We start from the raw sequence: 12500 nt of genomic DNA, 5'->3' as shown, positions 1-12500 counted from the left end.
ACACACGCACACACTCACACAGACACAGACACACACTCGCACACAGTCACACACACACACACACAGACACAGACACACACACACACACACACACACACACAGACACACACACTCACACATACACACACACAGACACACACACACACTCTCACTCTCACTCACAAAAAGGACACCGAGGCTATTTTTATGTCTGCTCTGGTTGCACAGAGAGGGAGCAGGAGCACATCTGTGAGATGATGATGTTTTCAGACTCTGATGTGGATGTTTGATTCTCTGTGTGTGTAGAGCGTCATGCCGCTCTCTGCAGGTCTGTTTAAAAGCGAGCGGAAGAACACGGTTCCTCAGTGTCCGCCACGGCTACACGTGCAGTTCCTCACACCTGTGTCATGGAGCCGTGTGCCCAATCAGTTCCTGAGGGCAGAGGTCAGCAGGGTCAGTGAGAGACTGGGCTGGATGGTGCAGAGTTCAGAACCACTGCAGTTCATGACGCTCCATATACCTGAGGAGAACAGGTACACACACACACACACACACACAAACTGATCTCTGGACATTAACCTTGATGAGCAGAAGAGACTCTTCTTAAAAACAGTAAAAATCTTAATTATTCTAAACTGACCAGAAGTGAATATATGATAAACAAGAGTGATAATAAAACTCTTGAATGAGTAATGGATGAGTTTATGGCATATTATTAGCAAACAGAATATGGCTAGCAAGTGTCTGTACTTATACAATGTAGACTTACATTTTTTTTTTTACAGATTCACTTGAAATGTATTTATTTGTAACCAGTAAATGTGCTAAGAAGCCACTATAAATGTGGGGTTTTGGATTATTAATCGTATCAGTTTTAATCAATTGTTGGACAACTGAGTTTAGATATGGCTTCAGTCTGAATTATTCTATTCATTTATGTCTCACTCTGTTTAATTGAACCATTATGTTGTTGTTTCTAACTGATTTTGTGTCCAGCTGATGGTTTGTTTACTCCCATAGCCTGCTCTTTCATGCACGTGTCTTTGCTGATGTTGCGTCTGAATGAGATGTTGTGTTGTCCGTCAGATCTCTGGATATCCTGGAGCTGACGGAGCAGAGAGAGCTGTTGAAGTTCCACTATCACACGCTGCGCTTGTATTCTGCCATCTGTGCCCTGGGGAACAACCGTGTGGCTCACGCTCTCTGCAGTCACGTAGACGAAGCGCAGCTGCTCTACGCCATCCAGAACAAATACATGGCGGGTCTGCTGCGCACTGGATACTACGACCTGCTGATCGACATCCACCTGAGCAGCTACGCCACCGCTCGCCTCATGATGAACTCTGAGTACATCGTGCCCATGACCCCTGAGACCAAGAGCATCACACTCTTCCCCAACGAGAAGAAGAAGCACGGGCTGCCGGGGATCGGCCTGAGCACCTCTCTGCAGCCGCGCATGCGCTTCTCCTCGCCCAGCTTCGTGGGTGCCGTCGCCGGTCACCATGGTAACTGTTTCCAGTACAGCCCTGAGTTCCCGCTGGAGACGCTGAAGAGCCGCACGATGGAGATGCTGACAGAGGCGGTGCGGGAGGGAAGCTTGCACGTGCGTGACCCTGTGGGCGGCAGCACCGAGTTCCTGTTTGTCCCGCTCATCAAACTCTTCTACACGCTCCTGATCATGGGCATCTTCCACAACGGAGACCTGAAGACCATCCTGCAGCTCATCGAGCCCAGCGTCTTCTCGCAGGACGGGGGGGAGAGCGGAGGCGGGGCCTCGGAGCCAGAGGATGACTATGGGCGGAGCCAGCTGGAGGGGGGCGGGGCCGAGAAGCATGACCTAAAAGGAAAGATGCCCAAAGAAGGACTTCTGCAGATGAAGCTTCCTGAACCCGTCAAACTCCAGGTGAGTGAAAAGGATCTGAAAAACATTGTGCGTATGTCCCTTTATTTCAGTAGTACATGTCAACTTACTCTTATTAGAGTATTCGTAGATTATTAGGGTCAGTAGAAGTCTTGCAAAGTTACTTACAAGTCAGTGTAAAATAAAGTGTTTGCTGATAATAAACAGACGGTCTACTAATAATCTTATGACTGCTAGCTGACAGGTAGATGCTAATATGGATGATCAAGTTCTGATAGTTCTAAATAATGCCCTATTTTGGATTATTAAAACCCTAAATGAATGTCAAAGCAGTTTATTTTATACTTCCATTCATAATTCTATTTATTTTATAGTTTAATTTATAAAATAACTTATGAATAACTTAATATCTTATGAAAATGATTGTTCAGCATGGATGTAATCCAAGGGATTTGTTGGTGAGTGTCGAGGGCTTGTTGAATTTGATGTGTATTGAAGACGATAAAAAGCCTCCAGTGATTGAGTGGTGTGTGTGTGTGTGTGTGTGTGGTCAGATGTGTCACCTGCTGCAGTACCTGTGTGACTGTCAGGTGCGTCACCGCATCGAGGCTGTGGTCGCCTTCTCTGATGACTTCGTGGCGAATCTTCAGGAGAACCAGCGTTTCCGCTATAATGAAGTGATGCAGGCACTGAACATGTCAGCCGCTCTGACGGCACGCAAGACCAAAGAGTTCCGCTCTCCTCCACAGGAACAGGTCTTTACACCTGTCTCACACCGTTTCCATCTTATTAACGCTTTTCTGTTTCTCTTTATTTGTCTGTAAATCTTAATAAATAACTTGAGTTTGAAGTGATATTGATCAAATCGATTCTAGATTCATTATTTGTCCCTACATTATTTCCAGTAATCATTTCCATTATTTCACTCAAATAAGGTAAGGGTGTTGTCCTGATGATTCACGTGTGTGTGTGTGTGTGTGTGTGTTTCCTCAGATCAACATGCTGCTGAACTTTAAGGATGAGAAGCAGGACTGTCCGTGTCCAGAGGACATCCGTGAACAGCTGCTGGACTTCCATGAAGATCTGATGACACACTGTGGTACCAGCGATCAAGTCTAAACATCCTTAAACCAGATTAATGATCATTTAAACTGTATCTTGATGTTCATCAAGTAATTGATGCTCTGTGCTGTTTGTGTGTGAATGGATCCCACTGGAAGTCTTCTGATGCTCTGTGCTTTATGTGTTGATGATGACGTCTGTGTTCCTGCAGGTATTGAGACGGATGATGATAAATCAGGAGATGGAGATGATTTCACCATCAGGGGGCGTCTGATGTCTCTGGTGGAGAAGGTGACCTACCTGAAGAAGAAAATGACTGATATACCAAAGAAGAAGAAGTCAAAGAAACCCAGTGAGTGAAGCTTTGGTGTCCTTCATGAGGAGTGTATTGTGCGGCTCCTGACCTCTGCTTCTGTCTGAAGGCACCTTACAGCAGCTGATCTCGGAGACGATGGTGCGCTGGGCTCAGGAGTCGGTCATCGAGGATCCCGAGCTGGTGCGGGCCATGTTTGTGTTGCTCCACCGGCAGTACGACGGCATCGGCGGTCAGGTGCGAGCGCTGCCCAAGACCTACACCATCAACGCCGTCTCTGTGGAGGACACCATCAGCCTGCTGGCGTCTCTGGGTCAGATCCGCTCTCTGCTCAGCGTCAGGATGGGCCGCGAGGAGGAGAAGCTCATGATCCACGGGCTCAGGTGCATTCAGAATATATACATATACATCTAAATAATTGTAAAGCATTCTCAGTTTAAAGGAACACTCCACCGTTTTTTGAAATAGGGCTTATTCACATTATTTCCTACATTTAGATAGGTGGGCAAATGCATTTTTGCGTCAGTGCATGCATTGTTTTAGTTTGACTGGGTCGGCGTTAGCTTAGCTTAGCACAATGAATGGAATCCTTTGTTGCCAGCTAGCATGGCCTGAGTAAAAGTGATCAAAAAAATAAAAAAAACCCCACCTAATTACTTCTTGTGGCCTGCGTATTCACAACGAGTACAAATAGCGATCCAGATTAACACTAGGCGATTTCCTAGGCAGATATTGACTTGGGACTATATTATGGGGAAGTACAGGCGAAGCACTGCTACTTCGGTGCAGAGATATCACGCAACACATGGAATCCCACGAATTCCATCGCTGATCCATTCTGCAGTACTCGATTTTTTTTTCCCGTGTGACAAAGTGAACTGGAAAAAACGCCCCACGCCGAATGGACCAAATGGACAGCTGTCCACAGAGTAAGTGATTATTTTAATCATGACGCATGTATAGATCGACCCATATTATAGCTGTATTCACATAGAGTTGATGTTTTCACAGGCAATATAGGTTATATAGGAAGAGAAATAAAAGACAACTTACATGTGCACTTTGTTCTTCCTGTGTTTTCAAAGTAGTCCTCTGGTGCAAAATGTTCTTCGCAAACACGATACTGCTTTATTTTGTTGAGAGGCGTTGAACTACAGATCTCCAGAGCTGCTAGCCATTTATTTCTCAGTTCCACATTAGGTGGAATTCTGTGAAACATTACATTCGTGTATGTCCTTTGCTTGTTCTCACAACCTTTTGCTATGCAGGTAATAACCATGTTTGCTGTAACTTCTCAAAATAAATCATCCAAAAGCGAAGACACTCGGTGCAGGTCACGCCGGTATGTTCTTCTTCTTCTGTTTTTTTTGACGCGTTGCACGCCGGTATGTTGACGGAATTCGTGGGATTCCATGTGTTGCGTGATATCTCTGCACCGAAGTAGCAGTGCTTCGCCTGTACTTCCCCATAATATAGTCCCAAGTCAAAATCTGCCTAGGAAATCGCCTAGTGTTAATCTGGATCGCTATTTGTACTCGTTGTGAATACGCAGGCCACAAGAAGTAATTAGGTGGGTTTTTTATTTTTTTTGATCACTTTTACTCAGGCCATGCTAGCTGGCAACAAAGGATTCCATTCATTGTGCTAAGCTAAGCTAACGCCGACCCAGTCAAACTAAAACAATGCATGCACTGACGCAAAAATGCATTTGCCCACCTATCTAAATGTAGGAAATAATGTGAATAAGCCCTATTTCAAAAAACGGTGGAGTGTTCCTTTAAAGCAGTTTTGCGTCGTGGCTCAGTGGTGTTTAGTGTGTCTGACCTTTGACCTGTCTGCAGTGACATCATGAATAACAAGGTGTTCTACCAGCATCCGAACCTGATGAGAGCGCTCGGCATGCACGAGACCGTCATGGAGGTGATGGTGAACGTCCTGGGTGGAGGAGAGTCCAAGGTGCACACGCTCACCAGCAGCTCTCTTTTATTTTCAGCTCTCTGCATTCTCTCAGTTTTTACAGATGCACTGAACGAGTGTCCTTTGGTCTTCAGGAAATCACCTTTCCGAAGATGGTGGCCAACTGCTGTCGCTTCCTGTGCTACTTCTGTCGGATCAGCCGTCAGAATCAGAAGGCCATGTTTGATCATCTGAGCTACCTGCTGGAGAACAGCAGCGTGGGTCTGGGTAAGACGTCTGGAGATCTTGAGAGCGAGGTGTGAGCGAGCGCTCAGAGTTAACCGTGTGTTTGTTCTCTGTAGCGTCTCCGTCCATGCGAGGGTCCACTCCTCTGGATGTGGCCGCCGCGTCTGTGATGGACAATAATGAACTGGCTCTGGCGCTGAGAGAGCCGGACCTCGAGAAGGTGCCTCTCTCTCTCTCCTCACTCTCTGATTGGCTGATGTGGCTCTTGAACCCTGACTCTGTGTGTGTGTGTGTATGTGTGTCAGGTGGTCCAGTATCTGGCTGGCTGTGGTCTCCAGAGCTGTGTGATGCTGATGTCTAGAGGATATCCTGACATCGGCTGGAACCCGGTGGAGGGTGAACGTTACCTGGACTTCCTCCGGTTCGCGGTCTTCTGTAACGGTTGGTGTTCTGATGCGTGTTCTCCTGGAGATGATCATGAGGAAGGGTGTTACTGTGGATGAACGCTCTTGTTTTGGTGTGTCTCAGGGGAGAGTGTGGAGGAGAACGCTAACGTGGTGGTGCGGCTCCTGATTCGCCGGCCCGAGTGTTTTGGCCCCGCCCTGCGAGGAGAAGGCGGGAACGGGCTGCTGGCGGCGATGGAGGAAGCCATAAAGATCTCAGAAGATCCCAGCAGAGACGGACCATCACCCAGTACAGAGGAGAGCCGGACGCTGTACGCAGAACACACACAGAACATCACAAAATCTCCTTTATAGAGGAAACTCTTCTTCAGATCATTAAAACACTAAGAAATATAGAACGGATCACTGAAAGGGTCTTTAGGGAACCAGAAATGTTTCTTCTGTTACATTGCTACAAAAGCCACCTTCGGTAACCTTTATTTTGAGAGTGTAGTGTTTGATCAGCATCTCTCCGTCTCACACACACGATTCTCACCTTCATCATCTTCTGTGTTCCTGTTCTGGTCCAGAAACATCACAATAAAATAGGTCACGCTCCAAATACATCTAAATCATTCACAGTGTCTTAAAGGGATAGCATGTGTACATGCACATCTGTGATTGTCATGGATGACAATGTCTCATGATGATGTGAGATGGAATGAAGCTCTTTATAATGTGTGGTTCATTATCAGGAGATCATCTGATGATAATCAAACCACTGCTGATGATGATGCTCTGTGTGTCTCTCATAGTAATGACATCATGGAGGAAGAGGAGGATGACACCATTCACATGGGAAACGCCATCATGACCTTCTACGCCGCTCTGATCGATCTGTTGGGCCGCTGCGCTCCAGAGATGCACGTGAGTGTGGGAGTGTTTTCTCTGTGAATCATCTTCACTGTTACTGTGTTCTCCTGCTGATGTGATGTGTTCTCCTCCGTCAGCTGATCCACGCGGGGAAGGGAGAGGCTATCCGTATCCGGGCCATCCTGCGCTCGCTCATTCCCATCGAGGATCTGGTGGGAGTGATCAGCATCCCGTTCCTGATGCCCACGCTGGCCAAAGGTCTGACCACAGAAGAGAAACGTCTGGGTTCATCTTCATATATAAGTCCCATTGATCAGATTAGAGCTGGACAATAATGTGTGATGATACAAACAATCAAGTTGAGATCAAGTGCTGTATTTCATCAGTTTTTATTGTTGTGTGTTCAGACGGTTCTGTGATCGAGCCCGACATGTCAGCAGGATTCTGTCCTGATCACAAAGCTGCCATGGTTCTGTTCCTGGACCGTGTTTATGGCATCGAGGACCAGAACTTCCTCTTCCACCTGCTGGAAGTGGGCTTTCTTCCTGACCTCAGAGCCGCCGCCTCATTGGACACGGTGAGTCACGTGACCCCTCAGTGAGTGTGTGTTATCATGCTGATCTTTGACCTCTCTCCTCATCCCGTGTGACCTCTGACCTCCAGGTGTCTCTGAGCGCCACAGACATGGCTCTGGCTCTGAACCGGTACCTGTGCACCGCGGTTCTGCCGCTGCTCACGAAATGCGCCCCTCTGTTGGCCGGGACGGAGCCGTTCGCGTCTCTCATCGACTCTCTGCTGCACACCGTCTACAGGCTGTCCAAGGGCTGCTGTCTGACCAAAGCACAGAGAGACGCCATCGAGGAGTGTCTGCTGGCCGTGTGCGGGTGAGGACTAGTTAGTGTCAGCCCTGACACAGAACCAGACTAAGTTCTTGCTGCGACTCTTGTGTGGTTTTGTACATGGAATCAAGTATAAACTGGGATTAAACAGCTCTTTTGCATAAAAAACCTCACTAAAAACAAATCATTTCAAAATCTATTTAAACCAGCGGTTCAGCATTACATTTGATATTTTGCTGAAACTATGAAAAAGCGCCTTGCTTTCAGACTACTGTAACAGAAACGGAGTATATTTATTTAATTCATATTTATGTTAAATTAATTTATGTTAATTAAATTAAATAAGGTTTTGTGATTCCAGAAGATCAAAGATTCTTATTCTGTATGTTCTTCAATACTGAGGGGGAAAAGATATTTTGATTTTATGTGTAATTTTAGTATTTAAATTTAGAGTAGAGTTTTAGTATAGTGTTTTGGATGCTATTGTAATATATTAATAATAACAGGCAAGACCAAATTTTTATGTACTAATCTTGGTTTATTTGGCTTCCATAACGTGTTCTAGCAGAAAGAAAACATCCAAAATGCACATTGTTTATTTTATTGCACGTTATCTGTTTGCGTCTGTAGATGTCAATTCCAAACCATATCTTTAAAGAGTTTTTTAGTAATTTGATTAGTAATATGCATTGCTAAGATCTTCATTTGAACAACTTTAAAGATGATTTTCTCAATATTTAGATCTTTTTGCTCCCTCAGATTCCAGATTTTCAAATAGTTGTATCTCAGACAAATATTGTCCTCCGAACAAACCACACATCACTGGAGAGATGATTTATGATTTATGATGTATAAATCTTTATTATTGGTTTTGTGCTCCTGGGTCATATATACAGTATCAACAACATCCATGTGCTGAATCCGCTTGGCTGAGATCTGTAGCGTGTTCAACAGTGTATGTTTCCTGTGGCTGTGTTGCAGTAAACTGCGTCCCTCGATGATGCAGCATCTGCTGAGGCGTCTGGTGTTTGACGTTCCTGTGCTCAACGAACACACTAAGATGCCTCTGAAGGTGAGACGTGTCTGATCTCTCGTTCACATCAGGAGTCATGTGCTGTAGTGACTGAGCTCTGGTGGGCGTGTCCTCCCGCAGCTCCTGACCAATCACTACGAGCGCTGCTGGAAGTACTACTGTCTCTCCGGAGGATGGGGAAGCTTCGGCGTGGCCTCGGACGAGGAGCTGCATCTGTCCAGAAAGCTCTTCTGGGGGATCTTTGACGCTCTGGCCAGAAAGGTACAGTGGAGCCCGAGCTGACGTGTAGCTTCACTGTCTGCTGTATCTGAGCTGTGTGTGTGTGTGTGTGTGTGTGTGTGCAGAAGTACGAGGTGGAGTTGTTCAAGCTGGCGCTGCCGTGTCTGAGCGCTGTGGGCGGAGCTTTACCTCCTGATTACATGGAGTCAAACTACATGGCCATGATGGAGAAACAGTCTTCCATGGACGCCGAGGGAAACTTCAACCCGCAGCCCGCCGACACCAGCAGGTCAGACCCCAGCTCGAGCTCGTCCTCTGAAGCCTTTCCTCTAAACATGAGCGTTGAAGGTTTTTCAGATGTGTGTAGTGTGGTTGTGTTTGTGTTTCTGTAGTGTTGTTGTTCCTGAGAAACTCGATCATTTCATCAATAAATATGCAGAATACTCCCATGAGAAATGGTCCATGGAGAAGGTCAGAGCTGCTTTCTTTTCATTATTAAAGTGACTGAATTTTATTTCTCTTCTTTATATTTTTTGGCTGTGTTTAGGAGTACATAACTAAAAAATCACTACTTTCCAGTAATGTGATTCTAGCTCAGGAGTTATTATAATTGTGTAACTTTTCTAGTGACGCAATTTAAACGATTTAGTGCTACATTCCATGCAGTAGTGATGTAGTAAATCAAAGCACATCATTTTTGTGCCATAATGTTGATGATTAAACGTGATCTAGAATGTTCCTCTCTCTCATAAGTAGCACTGAGTTTGATTCATTCATTCAGTTCATCTTGAGCCATCACACAACAGAACGCTTCTAGAAGTTTGTCTTCTTTCACTGGTAACACTTTACATTCAGGTTTCATTAGTTACTCTAGTGTACATGAACCAATAATGAGCAATTTACAGCTTTTTATTTTCATTTCAATGTTTATTAGTGTCTTTTTATATGCTTGCCATTTTTAGGGTTAATATACCTTTAAAAATCAACCGTATTAAAGTCTCCTTTATTTGTATAGCGCTTTATATGATACTGATTGTGTCAAAGCAGCTTTAATTAGTGTCAATAATGCAAGAAGACAATAACAGAGTTCCATCAGTTCTTTTAGTATTAGTTAATGCACTTAGTTTGAACTAATGTGAACAGTTGTATTTTTATTAACTAGCATTAGCAATCATTAATAAAGGCTGTGAAGAATACAGTATATGCTCGTTGTTAGTTCATGCATTATTTAATATTAATGAATGGGACCTTATTGAAAACTGTTACTATTTAATTGAATTAAATAACATGTTTGTTTATCATTGTTTATTTCAGTTATTTGCTTCTGTTTTATTAGCAGTGTTCAATGCAAACCTTTTCTCATGTTTAGTGTTTCTGTGCCAGTGTTGTTGGAAGCAGCAGGTGTTCTTGTGTGAATCTGACGTGTTGATCTGTGTCTGTAGTTTGCCGTCGGCTGGGTTCATGGAGAGCAGATGTGTGAATCATCTAAAGTTCATCCGGTGCTCAAGCCCTACAAATGTCTGTCTGAGAAGGTACAGAAACCGTTCACGATCACACTCAGAACGAGGAGTAGACTTCCCAGCATGCCTCTGTGTTTCAGGATAAGGAGGTGTACCGCTGGCCAATCAGAGAGAGTCTGAAGACGATGCTGTCGTGGGGCTGGAGCATCGAGAGGATGAGAGAGAGCGACGCTTCCACGTTACACAACCACACGCGCCGGATCTCTCTGTCCAGTCAGGTCAGAATCCGCTGTATGGTGATGTCTTTGTCTGCTTAAAAGAAAGAGAGACTCATGTGAGGTTCAGTGCGCGTGACCTTTGACCTCTGGTGTCTCCTGCAGCGCTCCATAGAGGGCGCTCACGGCTTCAGCCCGCGGCCCGTCGACATGAGCAACGTGACGCTGTCCAGAGACCTGCATGTGAGTGACACGCTTCACACATCGACTCCAGCTCGGCCAGTTTACTGTCTGAAACACGTTACTGTGTTTGTGTGCTTCAGACGATGGCGGAGCTGCTGGCCGAGAACTATCACAACATTTGGGCTCAGAAGAAAAAACTGGAGCTGGAATCCAAAGGTCTGTTCACAAACATGTGCAGAGTATAAAAACAGTGGAGTGGATCCTTCTGATCATATAAACATGAGCACAGCCATTAGATGGTGCTACAGGGCTGCATATCACCTCAGTGTGTGTGTCTAGTGCTGCTTTCTAACGTGTGTGTGTGTGTGTGTGTGTGTGTGTCAGGAGGAGGAAGTCATCCATTACTGGTTCCTTATGACACTTTAACTGCCAAAGAGAAATCCAGAGACCGAGAGAAAGCACAAGACATCCTTAAGTTCTTTCAGATCAACGGATACAGCGTCTCAAGGTGACCGTGTGTGTGTGTGTGTGTGTGTGTGTGTGTGTGTGTGTGTGTGTGTGTGTGACTGAGTTTATGTTTGGGGTTGGTAAAATGTTTTTATGCAAGACGTCTCTTCTGCTCATCAAGGCTGCATTTATTTGGTCAAAAATACAGTAAAAACAGTGAAATATTATTCTACTGTAAAACATCTGTTTTCTGTGTGAATCTGTGTTAAAGTGTAATGTATTTCTGTGATGCTCCGCTGTATTTTCAGCATCATTCCTCCAGTCTTCAGTGTCACATGATCTTCAGAAATCAGAATAATATGATGATTTACTGCTCAAGACACATTTCTGATTATTATCAGTGTTGAACACAGTTGTGCTGCGCAATATTTCTGTGGAAACTGTGATGCGTTTTATTTTTCTGGATTCACAGATGAACAGAAAGTTTAAAATAACAACATTTATTTGAAATATAAATCTTTTTATAAAGCCTTACTGAGCCCAAACTTATGAACAATAGTGTAATTCTCAAAAAAAGGTTTTCCTTCAGAATCCTCAGATTGGTGTGTGTGTGTGTGTGTGTGAGCAGGGCTATGAAGGAACAGGATCTGGACGCTCCGTCCATAGAGAAACGCTTCGCCTACACGTTCCTGCAGCAGCTGATCACGTATGTGGATGAAGCTCACACACACATGCTGGAGTACGGTGAGACACTCGCTTTAAAGCCTGTATCGATCTCAGAATCACTGATCATCATCACCTTCATCACATCAGCTTCTCGTCTTTATCTCAGATGCTGGAATTCGACCCAAAGCAGAGAAAATCCCCCACGAGCAGCAGTTCAAGTTCTTCGGGAAGGTCTGCTTCGTCTGATGGACTTAGTCAGTGGTTAAATTCATTCACTGATTCGCTCATTCATTTCGCTCATTTCCAGGTCGTGCTGCCGCTGGTGGACCAGTACTTCAAAAACCATCGGCTCTACTTCCTGTCCACCGCCGTTCGTCCAATCAGCAGCGGCGGCCACGCCTCCAATAAAGAGAAGGAGATGGTGACCAGGTGATGTGTGTGTCTTCAGTCCGACTAAACACGTGCAGCGTCTGTCTGCATAAAATAAAACATGCTTTAGTTTGTTCCTCAGTTTGCAGGAACTGAAGTGTGTATTAAGCAGAATGCTTCAGACTCTCTCGTGTTGTCTTCCTCTTTATCCTAATGTTTTCTCTCTCTCTGTGACTCTCAGTCTGTTCTGTAAGCTGGCCGTTCTGGTGCGGCACCGGATCTCACTCTTTGGTAAGGTGCTGTCTGTCACGTTTACACTGACATCAGTTTCTTGCTCTTGAAGCTGTTTATCTGAGCTCAGACAGTATTAGACTCGAGGCTGTGTGATAAGACGCGTCTCTGTTTGGGAACTCTAGCTTTAAGTGAGATGCTGTTAGTGTGGATGTGTCTGTGTGT

The 12500-nt window shown here is 45.0% G+C and overlaps 1 protein-coding gene across 3 annotated transcripts in view; it reads left to right on the top strand.

The window, feature by feature from the left end:
- Positions 1–12500, top strand: part of ryr2a (ryanodine receptor 2a (cardiac)) — a 105996-nt gene that overhangs the window by 49556 nt on the left and 43940 nt on the right. For all 3 annotated transcript variants that reach the window (XM_059531500.1, XM_059531499.1, XM_059531498.1), the window contains 28 exons: positions 286–512; positions 1066–1882; positions 2395–2595; positions 2834–2939; positions 3114–3254; positions 3325–3598; positions 5057–5171; positions 5267–5399; positions 5474–5577; positions 5663–5798; positions 5886–6072; positions 6556–6667; positions 6751–6871; positions 7021–7190; positions 7277–7497; positions 8434–8524; positions 8606–8746; positions 8830–8993; positions 9097–9175; positions 10147–10236; positions 10305–10442; positions 10545–10622; positions 10703–10778; positions 10947–11070; positions 11638–11753; positions 11842–11906; positions 11983–12104; positions 12286–12335. In XM_059531500.1, the coding sequence (XP_059387483.1) occupies positions 286–512; positions 1066–1882; positions 2395–2595; positions 2834–2939; positions 3114–3254; positions 3325–3598; positions 5057–5171; positions 5267–5399; positions 5474–5577; positions 5663–5798; positions 5886–6072; positions 6556–6667; positions 6751–6871; positions 7021–7190; positions 7277–7497; positions 8434–8524; positions 8606–8746; positions 8830–8993; positions 9097–9175; positions 10147–10236; positions 10305–10442; positions 10545–10622; positions 10703–10778; positions 10947–11070; positions 11638–11753; positions 11842–11906; positions 11983–12104; positions 12286–12335 (4399 nt within the window). The remainder of the gene's footprint in view (positions 1–285; positions 513–1065; positions 1883–2394; positions 2596–2833; positions 2940–3113; positions 3255–3324; positions 3599–5056; positions 5172–5266; positions 5400–5473; positions 5578–5662; positions 5799–5885; positions 6073–6555; positions 6668–6750; positions 6872–7020; positions 7191–7276; positions 7498–8433; positions 8525–8605; positions 8747–8829; positions 8994–9096; positions 9176–10146; positions 10237–10304; positions 10443–10544; positions 10623–10702; positions 10779–10946; positions 11071–11637; positions 11754–11841; positions 11907–11982; positions 12105–12285; positions 12336–12500) is intronic.

This window comes from Carassius carassius, chromosome 39 (genome assembly GCF_963082965.1).
Source record: "Carassius carassius chromosome 39, fCarCar2.1, whole genome shotgun sequence".
Taxonomy (NCBI): Eukaryota; Metazoa; Chordata; class Actinopteri; order Cypriniformes; family Cyprinidae; genus Carassius; species Carassius carassius.
Note: the sequence above shows the minus strand (reverse complement) of the source record. Positions and strands in the feature narration are given on the sequence as shown.